This window comes from Lepidochelys olivacea, assembly GCF_965140295.1.
Source record: "Lepidochelys olivacea isolate rLepOli2 genome assembly, chromosome: 11".
In the NCBI taxonomy this organism is placed as follows: domain Eukaryota; kingdom Metazoa; phylum Chordata; order Testudines; family Cheloniidae; genus Lepidochelys; species Lepidochelys olivacea.
In genome coordinates this window covers 870,705-886,250 of record NC_140421.1, presented here as the reverse complement: position 1 = coordinate 886,250, position 15,546 = coordinate 870,705, and the positions used below count along the sequence as shown (strand labels likewise).

The following is a 15,546-nucleotide window of genomic DNA, read 5'->3' as shown; positions in this document are numbered from 1 at the left end:
CTGGGAGAGCTCACTGGAGAGGTTGTGATTTACTGAATGGGAATATCCAGCGGCCGCTGTGTCTGAAGTTAGGAATATTGACTATGTATTTGTATTTCAACTAAAAAGAACAGGAGGACTTGTGGCACCTCGGAGATTAACCAATCTGAGCACAAGCCTTCGTGAGCTACAGCTCACTTCATCGGAGGCACAGAATGGAACATAGAGTAAGAAGAGAGATATACACACACATAGAAGGTGGAAGTTGCTGTACGAACTGTCAGAGGCGAATGCATTAAGATGAGCTATTATCAGCAGGAGAAAAAGCTTTTGTCGTGATCATCAAGCGGGCCCATCTAGACAGTGGACAAGAAGGCGTGAGGAGGATACGTAACTTCGGGAAATAGATTCAATAGGTGTAATGACCCAGGCTCTGCTCCAACCCAAGTTCATGGTATCTGGTTCGCATATTAGATCCCATTAACTCGGGTTTGAATAGAGACTGGTAGTGGCTGGGTCATTCCACAAATTGGATCGATATTGAATCTTTGCAACCTGCCTGCAACAGTATCTAGGGGGAGAAATACTGTTTGTCACCAATTTCTTTAGTGCGACTAGCTCAGTTTGCGTGTTTGGTTTCATTTGTTCGTTATCTGCTTTGTTCTGTTTGTTACCCTTTAACCACTTTAAAAGCTGCCTTTTAGAGTTAATAAAACTTGTTTTGTTTATTATTAAACCCAGTTTGTCATTTGTAACTGGGGAGGGGGGAAGACGTGTGCACACCTCTCTCCACATAGAGGGAACGGGCAAATTTCATAATAGATCCGTGGGTCTGCACCCCAAGGGAGGGGACATCTGAGGACTGGAGCAAGTCTCTTAAGCTGAGTCTTCCCAGAGCTGATCTGCAGCTGGGGGTGGCCTTGCCTGGGGGTGAGTTCAAGGAGGTTTTCGGAGCCTGGCTCAGCAAGACAGGTTAATGGGGGCTCAGGCTGGCAGAACAGGTAGACTCGGGGGTATCTCAACACATCCGTTGGCTTGCCAAGGGGTCCAACCTGACACAGGGGTCTGCTCTGGCAGGACAGGGGGTACATGCGGGGGGGCACTGCATGTCACACATCAGGCAGGTGTGGGGTAGGGGCATCCCCCCCACACTTGCATTCACTCTGGTTGGTCCCTTTCTCCTTAGACCCGGCCAGGCCTCCTGGAAACTTGCTAAATTCATGCTCTCAGTGACCCCCCCGCCGCCTCTAAGCAATGGGGCAGGGGACTTCCCCGAGGCAGGTCGTCCGTCCCCCCCCCACAGGGCGCCTTGTCCCTCCCTTAGGGACTCCCTCCCCTGCTCCTACGCCCTGGAGCTCTCATGTCCGAGGGTCCAGGGTCCGTGGTCGTGAATTTGCCCTGGATCCTGGTGTCAGCAGCAGGGTCGCAGCCAGTCCCCCTGCGTCTCCCCTGCTCGCAGAGATCCTGGTGCCCCTGCGGGCCGTGCAGCCCGGGCCGAATCCTTGACCCTGGTGACGGGGTGGCGTCCCCGGCGGGTCCCTGCAGCCGATCCCAGAGACCAGGCGGGAGGCTGCCTGTCGGAAAGGAGTTCGGTCTCGGGGTGTCTCAAGGAGCGGGACCAGAAGCGCCCGTTCGAATCCGTCCTGGCCGAGGAGTGAGCGAGACCCCCCCCGTGCGCCCGCCCAGTGTGGGCCCAGCCCCCTCTCCCCAGGGAGACGCGCGCTCCGTCCCGGGGCTCGGATTCCCTTTGGTTCCCACACTGAGGGGCTGCGGATCCCCTGCCCAATGCTGCGCCCTGGGCGGTCTGCGTGGCCCCCCCGGCCCCCCACCCATGGGGCTGCCAGCAGCCGGCTGTCGTCACGGGTATTAATAGCCTGGCCTGACCATGCCAGGGCTTGTTGGGGCCCCCGCGGCCGCGCTGCTGGCAGGTGCACTGGCCGGGGGCCCGTCCCTGCCGCTGGCTCGGAGCCTGCCAGCCCCTCGCAATCTCACAGGCTCGGGACCTTCTGCCCCCGGGAGCCCGGTGCCGGCCGTGGGGCTGCAGGGTACGGCCGGGGTCCAGGCCTGCCCCGCCCGGCTCCCACGGGGCAACGGCGCCTCCAGGGGTCCCGGCTGCTTCCAGCTGTCCTGGGGCCGAGTCCCCGCAGGGCCCCGGGGCAGGGGGCGATGGGGAGCCCCTCTTCTAAGGCCCGGGGGCCCTTTGGCCTGGCCCCCCACCTGTGCGCTGGGCTCCCAGCAGAGCCCTGGGGGTGCCCGACCCACAGCCCTGGGCTGCTGGGGGTGGGCTCAGGACGGGCCGGCCCCGGCCCTCGCCCCATGGATCTGACCCAACCCCCTGCACCCCGGCTGTGTGCCCTGCCCCCCGCCCCCCGGATCTGACCCAACCCCCCTGCACCCCGGCTGTGTGCCCTGCCCCCCGCCCCACGGATCTGACCCAACCCCCCTGCACCCCGGTTGTGTGCCCTGCCCCCCGCCCCCCGGATCTGACCCAACCCCCCCCCCGGGCTGTGTGCCCCGCCCCCCTGCCCCCCGGATCTGACCCAACCCCCCTGCACCCCGGCTGTGTGCCCCGCCCCCCCGCCCCACGGATCTGACCCAACCCCCCCCCCCCGGGCTGTGTGCCCTGCCCCCCGCCCCCCGGATCTGACCCAACACCCCTGCAACCCGGCTGTGTGCCCTGCCCCCCGCCCCCCGGATCTGACCCAACCCCCCTGCACCCCGGCTGTGTGCCCTGCCCCCCGCCCCACGGATCTGACCCAACCCCCCTGCACCCCGGCTGTGTGCCCTGCCCCCCGCCCCCCGGATCTGACCCAACCCCCCTGCACCCCGGCTGTGTGCCCCGCCCCACGGATCTGACCCAACCCCCCTGCACCCCGGCTGTGTGCCCTGCCCCCCGCCCCCCGGATCTGACCCAACCCCCCCTGCACCCCGGCTGTGTGCCCTGCCCCCCGCCCCCCGGATCTGACCCAACCCCCCTGCACCCCGGCTGTGTGCCCCGCCCCCCGCCCCCCGGATCTGACCCAACCCCCCCTGCACCCCGGCTGTGTGCCCTGCCCCCCGCCCCCCGGATCTGACCCAACCCCCTGCACCCCGGCTGTGTGCCCTGCCCCCCGCCCCCCGGATCTGACCCAACCCCCCTGCACCCCGGCTGTGTGCCCCGCCCCCCCGCCCCCCGGATCTGACCCAACCCCCCTGCACCCCGGGCTGTGTGCCCTGCCCCCCGCCCCCCGGATCTGACCCAACCCCCCTGCGCCCCGGCTGTGTGCCCCGCCCCCCCGCCCCACGGATCTGACCCAACCCCCTGCACCCCGGGCTGTGTGCCCCGCCCCCCCGCCCCCCGGATCTGACCCAAACCCCTGCGCCCCGGCTGTGTGCCCTGCCCCCGCCCCCCGGATCTGACCCAACCCCCCTGCACCCCGGCTGTGTGCCCCGCTCCCCCGCCCCATGGATCTGACCCAACCCCCCTGCACCCCGGCTGTGTGCCCTGCCCCCCGCCCCCCGGATCTGACCCAACCCCCCTGCGCCCCGGCTGTGTGCCCCGCCCCCCCGCCCCACGGATCTGACCCAACCCCCCTGCGCCCCGGCTGTGTGCCCTGCCCCCCGCCCCACGGATCTGACCCAACCCCCTGCGCCCCGGCTGTGTGCCCTGCCCCCCACCCCCCGGATCTGACCCAACCCCCCTGCGCCCCGGCTGTGTGCCCCGCCCCCCCGCCCCACGGATCTGACCCAACCCCCTGCACCCCAGGCTGTGTGCCCTGCCCCCCGCCCCACGGATCTGACCCAACCCCCTGCGCCCCGGCTGTGTGCCCCGCCCCCCCTGCCCCACGGATCTGACCCAACCCCCCTGCGCCCCGGCTGTGTGCCCCGCCCCCCGCCCCCCGGATCTGACCCAACCCCCCTGCGCCCCGGCTGTGTGCCCTGCCCCCCGGATCTGACCCAACCCCCCCCGGCTGTGTGCCCCGCCCCCCCTGCCCCACGGATCTGACCCAACCCCCCTGCACCCCGGCTGTGTGCCCTGCCCCCCGCCCCCCGGATCTGACCCAACCCCCCCCGGCTGTGTGCCCCGCCCCCCGCCCCACGGATCTGACCCAACCCCCCTGCGCCCCGGCTGTGTGCCCCGCCCCCCCGCCCCACGGATCTGACCCAACCCCCCCCGGGCTGTGTGCCCCGCCCCCCCGCCCCACGGATCTGACCCAACCCCCCCCCGGCTGTGTGCCCCGCCCCCCCGCCCCACGGATCTGACCCAACCCCCCCCCGGCTGTGTGCTCCGCCCCCCCGCCCCACGGATCTGACCCAACCCCCCCCCGGCTGTGTGCCCCGCCCCCCGGATCTGACCCCCCGCCCCAGAACTACAACTCCCGGCAGGCCCCGCGCGAGGCCGGAGGCGCTGACGTGGCCGGAAGTGGAGGCGCTCGGAGCCTCGCCGAGACTCGCCGTCACCCCGGTAACGGGCAGCCCAGGCCCCCCCGGCCCTGCCGCTCCGACCCCCCCCGACCCCCCTTCTCGGTCCGACCCCTCCCCCCAGGGGGGCGCCGCGCGTAGCGGGGCGGGCTGGGGGCCTCGGGGGGCGCTGTGGGGCGGGGTCCCGGGCACTCGGGGGGCGCTGTGGGGCGGGGTCCCGGGCACTCGGGGGGCGCTGTGGGGCGGGGTCCCGGGGGCGGGGGCGGGCCGGGCTGGGGGCCTCGGGGGGCGCCGGGGGGCGGGGTCCCGGGCACTCGGGGGGCGCTGTGGGGCGGGGTCCCGGGGGCGGGGCGGGCCGGGCTGGGGGCCTCGGGGGCGCTGTGGGGCGGGGTCCCGGGGGCGGGGGCGGGCCGGGCTGGGGGCCTCGGGGGCGCCGTGGGGCGGGGTCCCGGGGGCGGGGGCGGGGGCGGGCCGGGCTGGGGGCCTCAGGGGGCGCTGTGGGGTGGGGTCCCGGGCACTCGGGGGGCGCTGTGGGGCGGAGTCCTGGGGGCGGGCCGGGCTGGGGGCCTCGGGGGCGCTGTGGGGCGGGGTCCCGGGGGCGGGGGCGGGCCGGGCTGGGGGCCTCGGGGGCGCCGTGGGGCGGGGTCCCGGGGGCGGGGGCGGGCCGGGCTGGGGGCCTCAGGGGGCGCTGTGGGGTGGGGTCCCGGGCACTCGGGGGGCGCTGTGGGGCGGAGTCCTGGGGGCGGGCCGGGCTGGGGGCCTCGGGGGGCACTGTGGGGCGGGGTCCCGGGGGCGGGGGCGGGCCGGGCTGGGGGCCTCGGGGGCGCCGTGGGGCGGGGTCCCGGGGGCGGGGGCGGGCCGGGCTGGGGGCCTCGGGGGGCGCCGGGGGGCGGGGTCCCGGGCACTCGGGGGGCGCTGTGGGGCGGGGTCCTGGGGGCGGGGCGGGCCGGGCTGGGGGCCTCGGGGGGCGCTGTGGGGCGGGGTCCCGGGGGCGGGGCGGGCCGGGCTGGGGGCCTCGGGGGGCGCTGTGGGGCGGGGTCCCGGGGGCGGGGGCGGGCCGGGCTGGGGGCCTCGGGGGGCGCCGGGGGGCGGGGTCCCGGGCACTCGGGGGGCGCTGTGGGGCGGGGTCCCGGGGGCGGGCCGGGCTGGGGGCCTCGGGGGCGCTGTCCCAGTCGCTCTGTCTCCCCGGCAGGTCTGTGAAGATGCTCAAGGCCGTGATCCTCATTGGGGGGCCGCAGAAAGGTGAGACCCGGTCCCCCGCCCGCGTTGCCGGCCCCCTGGGCTCGGCCCCGTTCCTCCCGCGCCGGGGCAGGGGTGGTGTCCGCCCCACAGCGCCGCGAGTCCTGCCCAGCACCCGCCGGGCGCCCTCCCCTCGCTCACGCCAGCCGCCTGCCCGGCCCCGCCGTGCCCCGGGGCCTCGCCCCCCAGCAGGCTCCGCTGGCTCTGGCCTCTGCCGCGGCCGGCTGGACCCTGAGCCGCCAAGGGGCCTCGCCCCCTCTTCCCTCCGCCGTCGCCTCACCCCCTTTGCTCCACGCGGCTGCCAGCCCCTCCTGCGTCCTGCTGCCCTGCAGCTCAGCCCTTGGGGCTCAGCCCCCCAGGCCTGGCCACCTTGCCTCGGCTTGGCTTCCCTGGCGCTGCCCAGTGGCCGCTGTGCCTGGCTGATGCTGGGCTGGCGTGGCTGCTCTGATGCGCGCGTGCACCTGCCTTGCGGCCCGGGCGCGGAGCGGGAGCTGCGGCTGGCCCCGAAAGCTCCTGGCTGCCTGTCTGCTGGTGGGAAGGAGCCGACCCTGGGGTCTCCGGGGGTCTGTGCAGCGCCAGTGAGCCGGCCTGGCGGGAAACCCTCCATGTCTGCTGTCCCCTGAGCCCCTCATTCCTTCCCTCAGGGACTCGCTTCCGGCCCTTGTCCTTCGAAGTCCCGAAGCCGCTGTTCCCGGTGGCAGGGGTGCCCATGATCCAGCACCACATCGAGGCCTGCACCAAGGTAACGAGCCAGCCACGTGCAAGGGCTGGGCCCACCTGTGCGGGGCACAAGGGTCGTTCGGCTCCACGGCTCTCAGCTAGAGAGCCCGGGGTAAATGCTAGCCTGAGCCCATGGGAGGGCGAGGGCAGGTCCTGGCCCTGGGGGGAGGTGTCACCTGGGGCTGGGGGCTGGGTTCTCTTCTCACCTAACCGATGTGTGTCCGGCCCCCCAGGTTCCAAGCCTGAAGGAGATTCTCCTCGTGGGCTTCTACCAGCCCACCGAAGCCCTGAGCCGCTTCCTGGTATCTGCACAGCAAGAGTTTAAAATCCCCATCAGGTGGGTGGGACGGAGCCTCCTGCCTGGGGCCCATGGCTGGGGGCTTTCCATGCTGGGTGGGAGAACAACCACACTGGGCCAGACCAAAGGTCCATCTAGCTCAGAATCCTGCCTCTGATCGTGGCCAATGCCAGGTGCCCCAGAGGCTAGGGACACCTGCCCATCCTGGCTGGGAGCCATTGACGGATCTGTCCTCCAGGAACGTATTTAGGTCTTTTTTCAACCCTACTGTAGTTTTGGCCTTCACAACATCCCCTGAAAACCAGTTCCACAGGTTGACTCTGCAGGTTGTGTGAAGAAATACTTCCTTGTGTCTGTTTTAAACCTGCTGCCTTGTAATTTCATAGTTCTTGTGTTAGGAGGAGTAAATGACATGTCCTTAGTCACTCTCTCCACACCCGTCATGACTTTATAGACCTCTGTCATATCCCCCCTTAGTCGTCTCTTTTCCAAGATGAAAAGTCCCAGTCTTATTAATCTCTCCTCATACGGCAGCCGTTCCATACCCCTAATCATTTTTGTTGCACTTTTCCAATTCCAAAATATCTTTGGCTGGCAGTATTCAAGGTGTGGGCATACCAGGGATTTATACAAAGGCTACAGGATATTTTCTGTCGTCTTATCTCTCCCTTTTCTAATGGTTCCTAACATTTTGTTCGCATTTTTGGCTGCTGCTGCCCATTGAGCAGATGTGTTCACAGAACTCTCCACAGTGACTCCAAGATCTCTCTCTTGAGTGGTAACAGCTAATTTAGACCCATCATTGTATATGTCTAGTTGGGTTGATGTTTTCCAATGGGCATCACTGTGCATTGATCAACACTGAATTTCATCTGCCATTGTGTTGCCCCGTCACCCAGTTTCGAGAGATCCCTTTGTAGCTCTTCACAGTCTGCCTGGGACTTCACTATCTTGAGCAGTTTTGTACCATCTGCAAATTTTGCCACCTCGCTGTTTACCACCTTTTGCAGGTCCGTTATGACTATGTTGTACAGCCCTGCTCCCAGTACAGACTCCTGGGGACACCACTATTTCCCTCTCTCCATTCTGAAAACTGACCATTTATTCCTCCCCTTTGTTTCCTGTCTTTTAACCAGTTACCGACCCATGAGAGAACCTTCCCTCTTACCCCATGACAGCTCACTTTGCTTAAGGTCCTTTGGCGAGGGACCTTGTGTCACGGAGTGTGGGGGAGTCCAGGCCCTGCACCCCTCTTCCTGGGATTCACTGAGACTCTCAGCCAGCTAGTAAAACGGAAGGTTTATTGGACACCAGGAACACAGTCTAAAATGGAGCTAGTGGGTACAACCAGGACCCCTCAGTCAAGTCCTTTGGGGGGAGCGGGGAGCTTAGACCCCAGCCCTGGGGTTCCCTGCGTTCCACCACCCAGCCCCAAACTGAAACTAAACCCCCCCCCCCCCCCAGCAGGCTCCCTCCTGCAGTCTGTTTACATTCCTGGGCAGAGGTGTTATCTCCCCCTTCTGGCTCAGGTTACCCGCTCTCAGGTCTCCCATTGAAACTCCCCTGCCACATTCCCAGGTCAACACTTCCCCCCCTCCCTGCTGTGTCAAACCTTGTCAAAGGCTTTCTGAAAATCTAAGTACACTCTATCCACTGGATCCCCCTTGTCCACACACCTGTTGACCCTCTCAGAGAATTCTTGTAGATTGGTGAGGCCTGATTTCCCTTTCAGACGTCCCAACAATCTGTGTCCATCTCAGTGGCTGGTAATTCTATTCTTCGCTGTCGTTTCCCCTGTTTGCCTGGTGCTGAAGTCAGGCTTCCCGGCTGGGATCTCCTCTGGAGCCTGAGGTGTCTGGTTGAGCCTCCTGCTCTAGCACCCCCGGGCTACCCCCGCCTCCTCCCGAGCCCAGCCCCATGTGGCCAGGCAGCTCTCCTCATGGGATCCCTGCAGGCCCCTGGGCAACAGGGTCCCAGTCTGATGCTGCCGTTCCCCTGGGTCTGTTCTGCACTTGCTGAGCCCCCCGAGCGTGGGGACAAGGAGTCCTGTCCCTCCCCTGCCATAGAGGTCTTGCTCCCAGGAGAAGGGCCCGGGACAGCTGTCCTGTGTCCCCCTCACGGTCCCGAGGCTGCACTGGTGCTGCCTGTCACGGACTCACAGGTCGTGCCCACTCTTGGCCCAAATGGTCCCTGTGGGGATCCCCCTTCAGTGCGACAGCCCGTCTCGGGGGGCTACTCTCTCTCTCGGGTTAAACCCCTCCATCTCCTAGAGCCTCACCTCTCTGAGCCTCCAGCATGCTTGTCTCTGCTGTGGGCCCCTCAGGGAGTCCACTCGCTCTGGACACCCAGGGCCTCAACTCCCAGAGGGAATAACGCAACCCTGTTCTCTAGACTGGAGCGAGACTGAGCCAGCGTAACACAGGAGGGTTTATTGAGCATCTGACCCCAGCATAGGAAACTCTCAGGGCCCTCAGGCCTGGCCTCCCCCAGCCCAGTACATCTAAGTCTCTCCTGCATCCAGGTGGACTCTGCCTGCTCCCTCTCTCCAGTCCCAAGCCCCGCTGCTTCCCAGCTGGGCCTCTGAGATCCCCGGCCCCAAGCCCCCCTCTGTCTATTGTCTTCTCTCCAGGTAAACAGGGTCGCCTGGGCCCCCTCTCCCCGCTTCTGTGCTCTGGCCCCTCTGGCTGGACCCGGCTGGTCAGGTCACCGGGGTCCCCTCTTCTCAGCCCATTGTCCTCCCGCTGGCCAGACCCGGCTGGGACTCCTGAGCTGGGCCTCCCGGTCCCCAGTCGCTGGGGTCTCCGTTCTCCAGGCCATTGGCCGGGGTCCCAAGTTCCCTCGCCGGTCCTGTGTCCCAACAAACTCCCTCTCCCATCCCCTTGTTAAACCCGTAACACCCAGGGAAACTGAGTCCCACCCCCTCTGTATGCAAACCATAGGAAAACCAAGAAAAAACCACGGGGACCCCCAAGTTAGTCACACTGCCGTAGCAGGGAAACCTCTGGCCATGCCCCGACTTGGCTTGCAGGTTGTCCCAGACTTGCAGGCTGGGTGCTTGGGAACCATGCTAAGAAAAGCCAGCCAGGGCTCTGGGGCAGCGTCTCCCCTCAGGGCCACTCACCAGGGCCAGGAGCCTGCCTGGCTTCAGCCCCTCCTGGGTCTGACCTCGGAGCATTCAGCCCCTGGCTCCCCACCCCACAGCGAGTCCCCCTGGACAGGACCCCTGGGGAGCCTCACACCCCCACAAAGGGCCCTGCCCCCCACTCCCAGCCAGCATGGGACACAGACGGGTTATTAGTCGTGGGGAGTCCAGCGTAGGACAGAGCTTGTGAGCACAGAAATCGGGGACCTGCCGCAAAGTCCAGCTTGGGGGGATCCAGGGCCCGGACCTCTGGGTGCCCCCTTCCCCACCAATACCAAACCAGGAGACTGACCCCTTCCAGCAGCCCAGCCTCCGTCACCCCCAGGTGACCCCCTGCGGCCCTTGTCTGCTTCCTGGGCAAACAGGTCCCCTGGTCTCTGTTCTCCAGCACGCCGGCTGGCTCTGGCAGGGGAGGGGCCCGGCTGTCAGTTGCCGGGATTCAGGGTGTCGGCTGGTCTCTGTGCCCCGTTAGCCACTCGGCGTCACACCTGCCCTCTAGGGGTCCCTGCAACGATCACACCCCCGTCCCACCATCTAGATACTTAAGTAACACACAGGGGGAACTGAGGCACACAATATATTCAGAGAAAAGATTAAGAAAGTTCCCACTTGGTCACACAGGTACCTGCAGGAGTATGCGGCGCTGGGCACCGGCGGTGGCATCTATCACTTCCGAGACCAGATCCTGTCGGGTGGCCCCGAGGCCTTCTTCGTCCTCAATGCAGACGTGTGCTCAGAGTTCCCCCTGCCAGAGATGCTGGCCTTCCAGCAGCAGCGTGGAGACCCGCACGGCTTTGTCATGCTGGGCACCACGGTGAGCGGGGAGCTGCCCTGGGTTCCCGCGGCAGGTGGCCGGCTGGGAGCCTCGGGACACCTCTGCCCAGGTTCCTTGGGCATGGAGCCCGCTGACGCTGTCCCCTTTCCACAGGCCAACAGGAAGCAGTCCCTGAACTACGGCTGCATCGTGGCCAACACAGAGACGTGTGAGGTAAGGGGCTGGGGCCACATGGGCAGCGCTGCCCATGCTGGGTGGTGGCCGTGCTGTGGGCGCCTTGGCCCGTGTGGGGCAGGAGCATTGTGTGCTGTGGCCCTGATGCAGCGTTGCTCTCCCAGCTACCTGTGTCCAGTTCCCAGCATTCGTCCTGGCTGGTGCCCGGTGGGGTGGCACTGGCGAGCCAGGTTGGGGCGCTCATGGCACCTTGCCCCCCAGGTCCTGCACTATGTGGAGAAGCCCAGCACCTTTGTCAGCGAGATCATCAACTGCGGCATCTACCTGTTCACACCCACCATCTTCCAGCACATCGGCGAGGTCTTCCAGAGGACCCAGCAGGAGCTGCTCCTGTGAGTGCCCCCCCTCCCCTCCCGGCCTGGTGCCTGGGGCTGCAGCCACCACGTTCATCTTCCATCTCTCTCTTTTCCCACCTTCTCTCCTCCTCTGCCATCCTCACTCGCTGCCTGACCTGCACCAGGTGCTCTTGCCTTGGGTAAGTCTCTGTCGCCCCTCTCCCAGCCTGCGGCAGTATCTGGGCATGTGTGCCGCATGGGGCATTTATTGCCAGCTCCCTCCCGGAGCCCCACTTCGCCGCTCCCTGCTTCCGCCTGCTGCTCCGCTAAAGCCCTGGTGCTGAGCTGGGATCGGGCTCCTGGGCATTTGGGGGACAACGGCCCTGGGTGCCCCCCAGCTCCCTGCACTGTTGCATCACAGGGCCCAGGGCTCACCCTGCAGCAGGGACCCTGACACAGGCCGTTCCCAGCCACACTGTCTGTGCAGGGGGACAGGTGGGAATTCAGGGCGGAGGAGAAACCCATCTCGCCCTGAAAAGCACCTGCTGCTGGGGCGGGAAGGGCTCTGATGCTGGGTGTGTCGCTCTCCGGGGCGCTTATGAGGTGCTCCTGACCTGCCAGCTCTGTCCCTGCCGGGGGCCCAGGCTGTGCCTGTCTGGGCCAGCCACGGACACAGACAGCCGAGGCGCTGGCAGTCAGGGATGGGCTCGGAGCACAGGGCTGGGGAAGGAGCCGGTGCCGTGCATAGCACCTGCCCTGGATGGAGGCGCAGAGCGGGCAGCCCTCGGGTTGGCCACGCCAGCTGCCAGCGGATCTGGTCTCGCCCCACTGGGCCCAAGCAGAATCTGGCTCGGGGCCATGGCCAGGCTGTTCCCTAGAGCAGCCATAACCCTGTGTTCCCTTTGGCAGCCCCCTCCCACGGCTCCCTCTGCCCTTCTGCAAAGTGGGGAGGGGCAGGTGGTAAGTGCTGGGGCTGCTGGATTCCTGCTGGCACCGCTGCCCACACCTGGGGTCTGCAGAAGGGGCCCTGGCTGCTGGCAGAGGGAGCTGGGATTTCGGCAGCCCGAGCCCTGCTCTGCTGCTCAGGTGCATGGCCATGCCGGGGGCAGTAATCCCGGCTCAGCCCCCCAGCAGAGCCCTCGCCCTCACCCCGTGCCTCTCGCCTGGCAGGGAGGAGAGCAGCAACGGCTGGCAGCGGGCCGAGGTGATCCGGCTGGAGCAGGACGTCTTCACGGCGCTGGCCGGGCGCGGCAAGCTCTACGTCTACAAAACCGACGGGTTCTGGAGCCAGATCAAATCGGCTGGGTGGGTGTTGGCCGGCAGGGCGGGGGAGCGGGTGGGCGGCAGTGTCCCTTGCACTGTTCGGAGCTGGGCTCAGTTCAGGGCTGGTCCAGTCGGGGGGTCCCTGTCGAAGCCCCGGGGGAGCAGCCTCGCCGCTAGGAACTGCCTGACTGTGGTGCCGGCCCCGCGGGGCGCTTGCCCGGCTGGCTCCTTCGGATGCTGCGAGGTGGGGCCCGGTCACTGATTCACTCCTTTCCCCCCAGCTCTGCCATCTACGCCAGCCGCCTGTACCTCAGCCAGTACAGCCAGCGCCACCCGGAGAGACTGGCCCGGGACAGCCCCGGGGGGCCCACCATCCGAGGTACCCTCCCACGCACGGCCCCTGCCAGCTCGGCCTGGGCACGCTGCTAGCTGAGCCCTGCGCGCCGCGGGCCGGAGCCGGCTCCCCTCTCGCCACGAGGGGTCCCAGCCGGGGATGAGACCCGTGGGCGCTAGGCAGTGGCTGTGGCTGGGCTCTGGGCAGGTCCTCTCCCTGCCTAGCTCAGAGGGGGGTGGGGTAGACCCACATCCCCTCACCCTGGTTTGTGTTGCAGGGAACGTGTACATCCACCCGACGGCTTCCGTCGACCACAGCGCCGTGGTGAGTGCAGGGCTGGGGCTGGGCCGGCCTTGGGGGGGCAGCGTGTTTCCAGCGCTGGCCTGGAGGGGGGTTTCTCTGGGCCGGCCCTGGGGGGGCAGCGTGTTTCCAGCGCTGGCCTGGAGGGGGGTTTCTCTGGGCCGGCCCTGGGGGGGCAGCGTGTTTCCAGCGCTGGCCTGGAGGGGGGTTTCTCTGGGCCGGCCCTGGGGGGGCAGCGTGTTTCCAGCGCTGGCCTGGAGGGGGGTTTCTCTGGGCCAGCTGGGCGGATGCTGCTCATTGCCTGCCCTGCTCTCTCGCTCCAGCTGGGCCCCAATGTCTCCATCGGGAAGGGGGTGACGGTGGGAGCCGGTGTGCGTGTGCGAGAGTCCATCATCCTGCACGGGGCATCGCTGCAGGTAGGGGCGGGCCCCGCTGGGGGAGGGCAGGGGGGCGCCTGTCAGTCCCCGGCTTTGGGCAGAGATGGCAGCGTGAGCCTCTGTTCCTCTGTTCCCCAGCACTGCCGAGGCCCCTCTGTCCTGGGCAACCCCACAAAACCCACCACTGCCCAGCCCTGAGGCCCCTCACTTCCGACCCACAGCACCCTTCTAGCCCAGCCCTGACCCCCCCCACCCTCCGAATTCTGGCTGTGCCCCTCATTCCCAACACACGGCCCCCTGCTAGCCCAGCCCTGGGCTCCCACCTCTCCTCTGCCGGTGCCCCGCACTCCCGACCCGCAGCCCTGCTGCTACAGGCCACTAAACTACTGCACCTCATTTCTCTGGCTCCCCACCCAGAGGCTGTGCCCAGGGCTGGTGCCCCCTCTGTGATCTGTCTGAGCTGCAGCACCCCTCACCCTGTGCCACCCTCTCCCCAGGATCACACCTGTGTGCTCAACAGCATTGTGGGCTGGGACAGCACCATCGGGCGCTGGGCCCGGGTCGAGGGGACGCCCAGCGACCCGAACCCCAACGACCCCTACGCTAAAATCGACAGTGAGACCCTCTTCAGGGACGGCAGGCTCACACCCTCCATCACCATCCTGGGTAGGTCTGACCCCCCCGCCCTTGGCCTCTGCTCTCCTCCCCGCTCTCCGGGACCTGGCTGTGGGGGGTGCATGGGGGGCAGCCTCGGGTCCCCCAGCTGTGATTTTCCTGTGGGGCGGGGCCTCCGGCTCGCCCCCAGCTGACAGTGGCTCTGGTCTCCCCACGCAGGCTGTAACGTCACCATCCCCGCAGAGGTTGTGATCCTCAACTCCATTGTCCTGCCCCACAAGGAGCTGAGCCGCAGCTTCAAGAACCAGATCATCCTGTGAGGGGCCCGCTGGGAGCTGGGGACCGACGGCCTCCCCCTCCGGCTCAGGGTTCTCAGGCGGCCCCGGCCTGTGCGTGGCTCAGCTCCCCCTGAGGTCCAGCTAGCTGCTCTGGCCAGGCCATGCCCTGGGCCTGTCCAGCCACTCCATAGATAGACATTAACGCCCACTGAACAATTGCATCAGCCCCTTCCCTGTGGGGTGGATCTGGTCCCCTGCCCTGCCCGGCTCAGCCCAGCCCGGAAACCTGCTCCCTGGGGTGTCACAGCCCGGCCGAGCCGGCACCAGCCCCACCCTCTGTCCGTGGGCCCAAGGCCGGGCCTTTGGCTGTGTTTGTCCTGCCCCTCGAGCCCCCCTGGCCAGGCTACGGGGCGCTGGGAGGGGGTTGTTGGGTCTGCACCGTCCTTGGCCAGGCCCTGCAGCGTTAAACTGGGCGCCTCGCTGAAGTCACGTGCAGGCTGCTGGCGCATGGGCTGTGATGGCTGCCGGGGCCAGCAAACAGCATCCGGCAGCGAGACCTTCCCTGAGGAGGAGGAGAAGGAATCCAGCCTGCGGCCAGCCCTTGTGTGATGAAGTGGGACTGTTCTTAATGTTTCCTCTGAATAGTGTGGGGGTGCCTCAGTTTCCCCTAGGCAGTTCTTAAGTCTCTAAGGGGTGGGGTAAGGGGGTATGGTCGTTGCAGAGCCCTAGAGGACAGGTGTGTGTAGGGGTCTGGACACAGAGAATGGCCGACACCCTGTTTCCTGGCCACCGATGGCCTAGCCCTTCCCCCCTGCAAGGTGAGAGCTAAAGGGTTGGAGAACAAAGGAATCAGGTGACCTCCTGGCCCGGGACAGGGCAAAGCCCAGAGGAGGAGGGGCTGGAGGGAGTTTCAGTTTGGGGCTGGGTGGTGGAACACAGGGAACCCCAAGGCTGGAGTCTAAGCTCCCTGCCCCCCAGAAAGACTTGACTGAGGGGTCCTGGGTGTACCCAGAAGCTCTGTTTTAGACGGTGTTGCTATTGTCCAATAAACCTTCCGTTTTACTGGCTGGCTGAGAGTCCCGGTGAATCCCAGGAAGAGGGGTGCAGGCCTCGGACTCCCCCACACTCCATGACACTTTTTCCACGTCCACCTATGGAATCGCAGCAGAACTGGAGCAGGCCCCTGTGGGGTTAAAATGCCAGGGGGTGGGGGTATCCTGGGTGGCCCTGTGGGCTAGCAAGGGCCAGCTCAGTGGCTGGGGGGGGCAAAAGGGGCAATGACGGTAAAGCACAGTGCTTTAATATCGGCTGTGTAC

General features: G+C 66.7%; 1 protein-coding gene across 2 annotated transcripts; it reads left to right on the top strand.

Moving 5' to 3' along the window:
* The first annotated feature begins 849 nt into the window (after positions 1 to 849).
* Positions 850 to 15,297, top strand: GMPPA (GDP-mannose pyrophosphorylase A). Of its 2 annotated transcripts, none has more exons than XM_084642647.1 (13): positions 850 to 909; positions 5,573 to 5,622; positions 6,264 to 6,361; positions 6,573 to 6,676; positions 10,401 to 10,593; positions 10,708 to 10,767; positions 10,990 to 11,120; positions 12,234 to 12,368; positions 12,608 to 12,705; positions 12,938 to 12,984; positions 13,284 to 13,376; positions 13,835 to 14,003; positions 14,172 to 15,297. In XM_084642647.1, exons 2-13 carry the CDS (start codon positions 5,583 to 5,585, stop codon positions 14,270 to 14,272), a joined length of 1,269 nt encoding a protein of 422 aa, XP_084498773.1. In that variant the 5' UTR covers positions 850 to 909; positions 5,573 to 5,582; the 3' UTR covers positions 14,273 to 15,297. The 2 variants fall into 2 exon arrangements, with proteins under 2 accessions (XP_084498773.1, XP_084498772.1); XM_084642646.1 differs by lacking the exon at positions 850 to 909 and adding an exon at positions 4,324 to 4,423.
* Positions 15,298 to 15,546: the final 249 nt, after the last annotated feature.

Coding starts and splice junctions, on each gene's coding strand:
- GMPPA (XM_084642647.1), top strand. CDS start 5,583: ATGCTCAAGGCCGTGATCCTCATTGGGGGGCCGCAGAAAG. Junction 5,623..6,263: donor CATTGGGGGGCCGCAGAAAG/GTGAGACCCGGT, acceptor TCCTTCCCTCAG/GGACTCGCTTCCGGCCCTTG. Junction 14,004..14,171: donor ACCCTCCATCACCATCCTGG/GTAGGTCTGACC, acceptor CTCCCCACGCAG/GCTGTAACGTCACCATCCCC.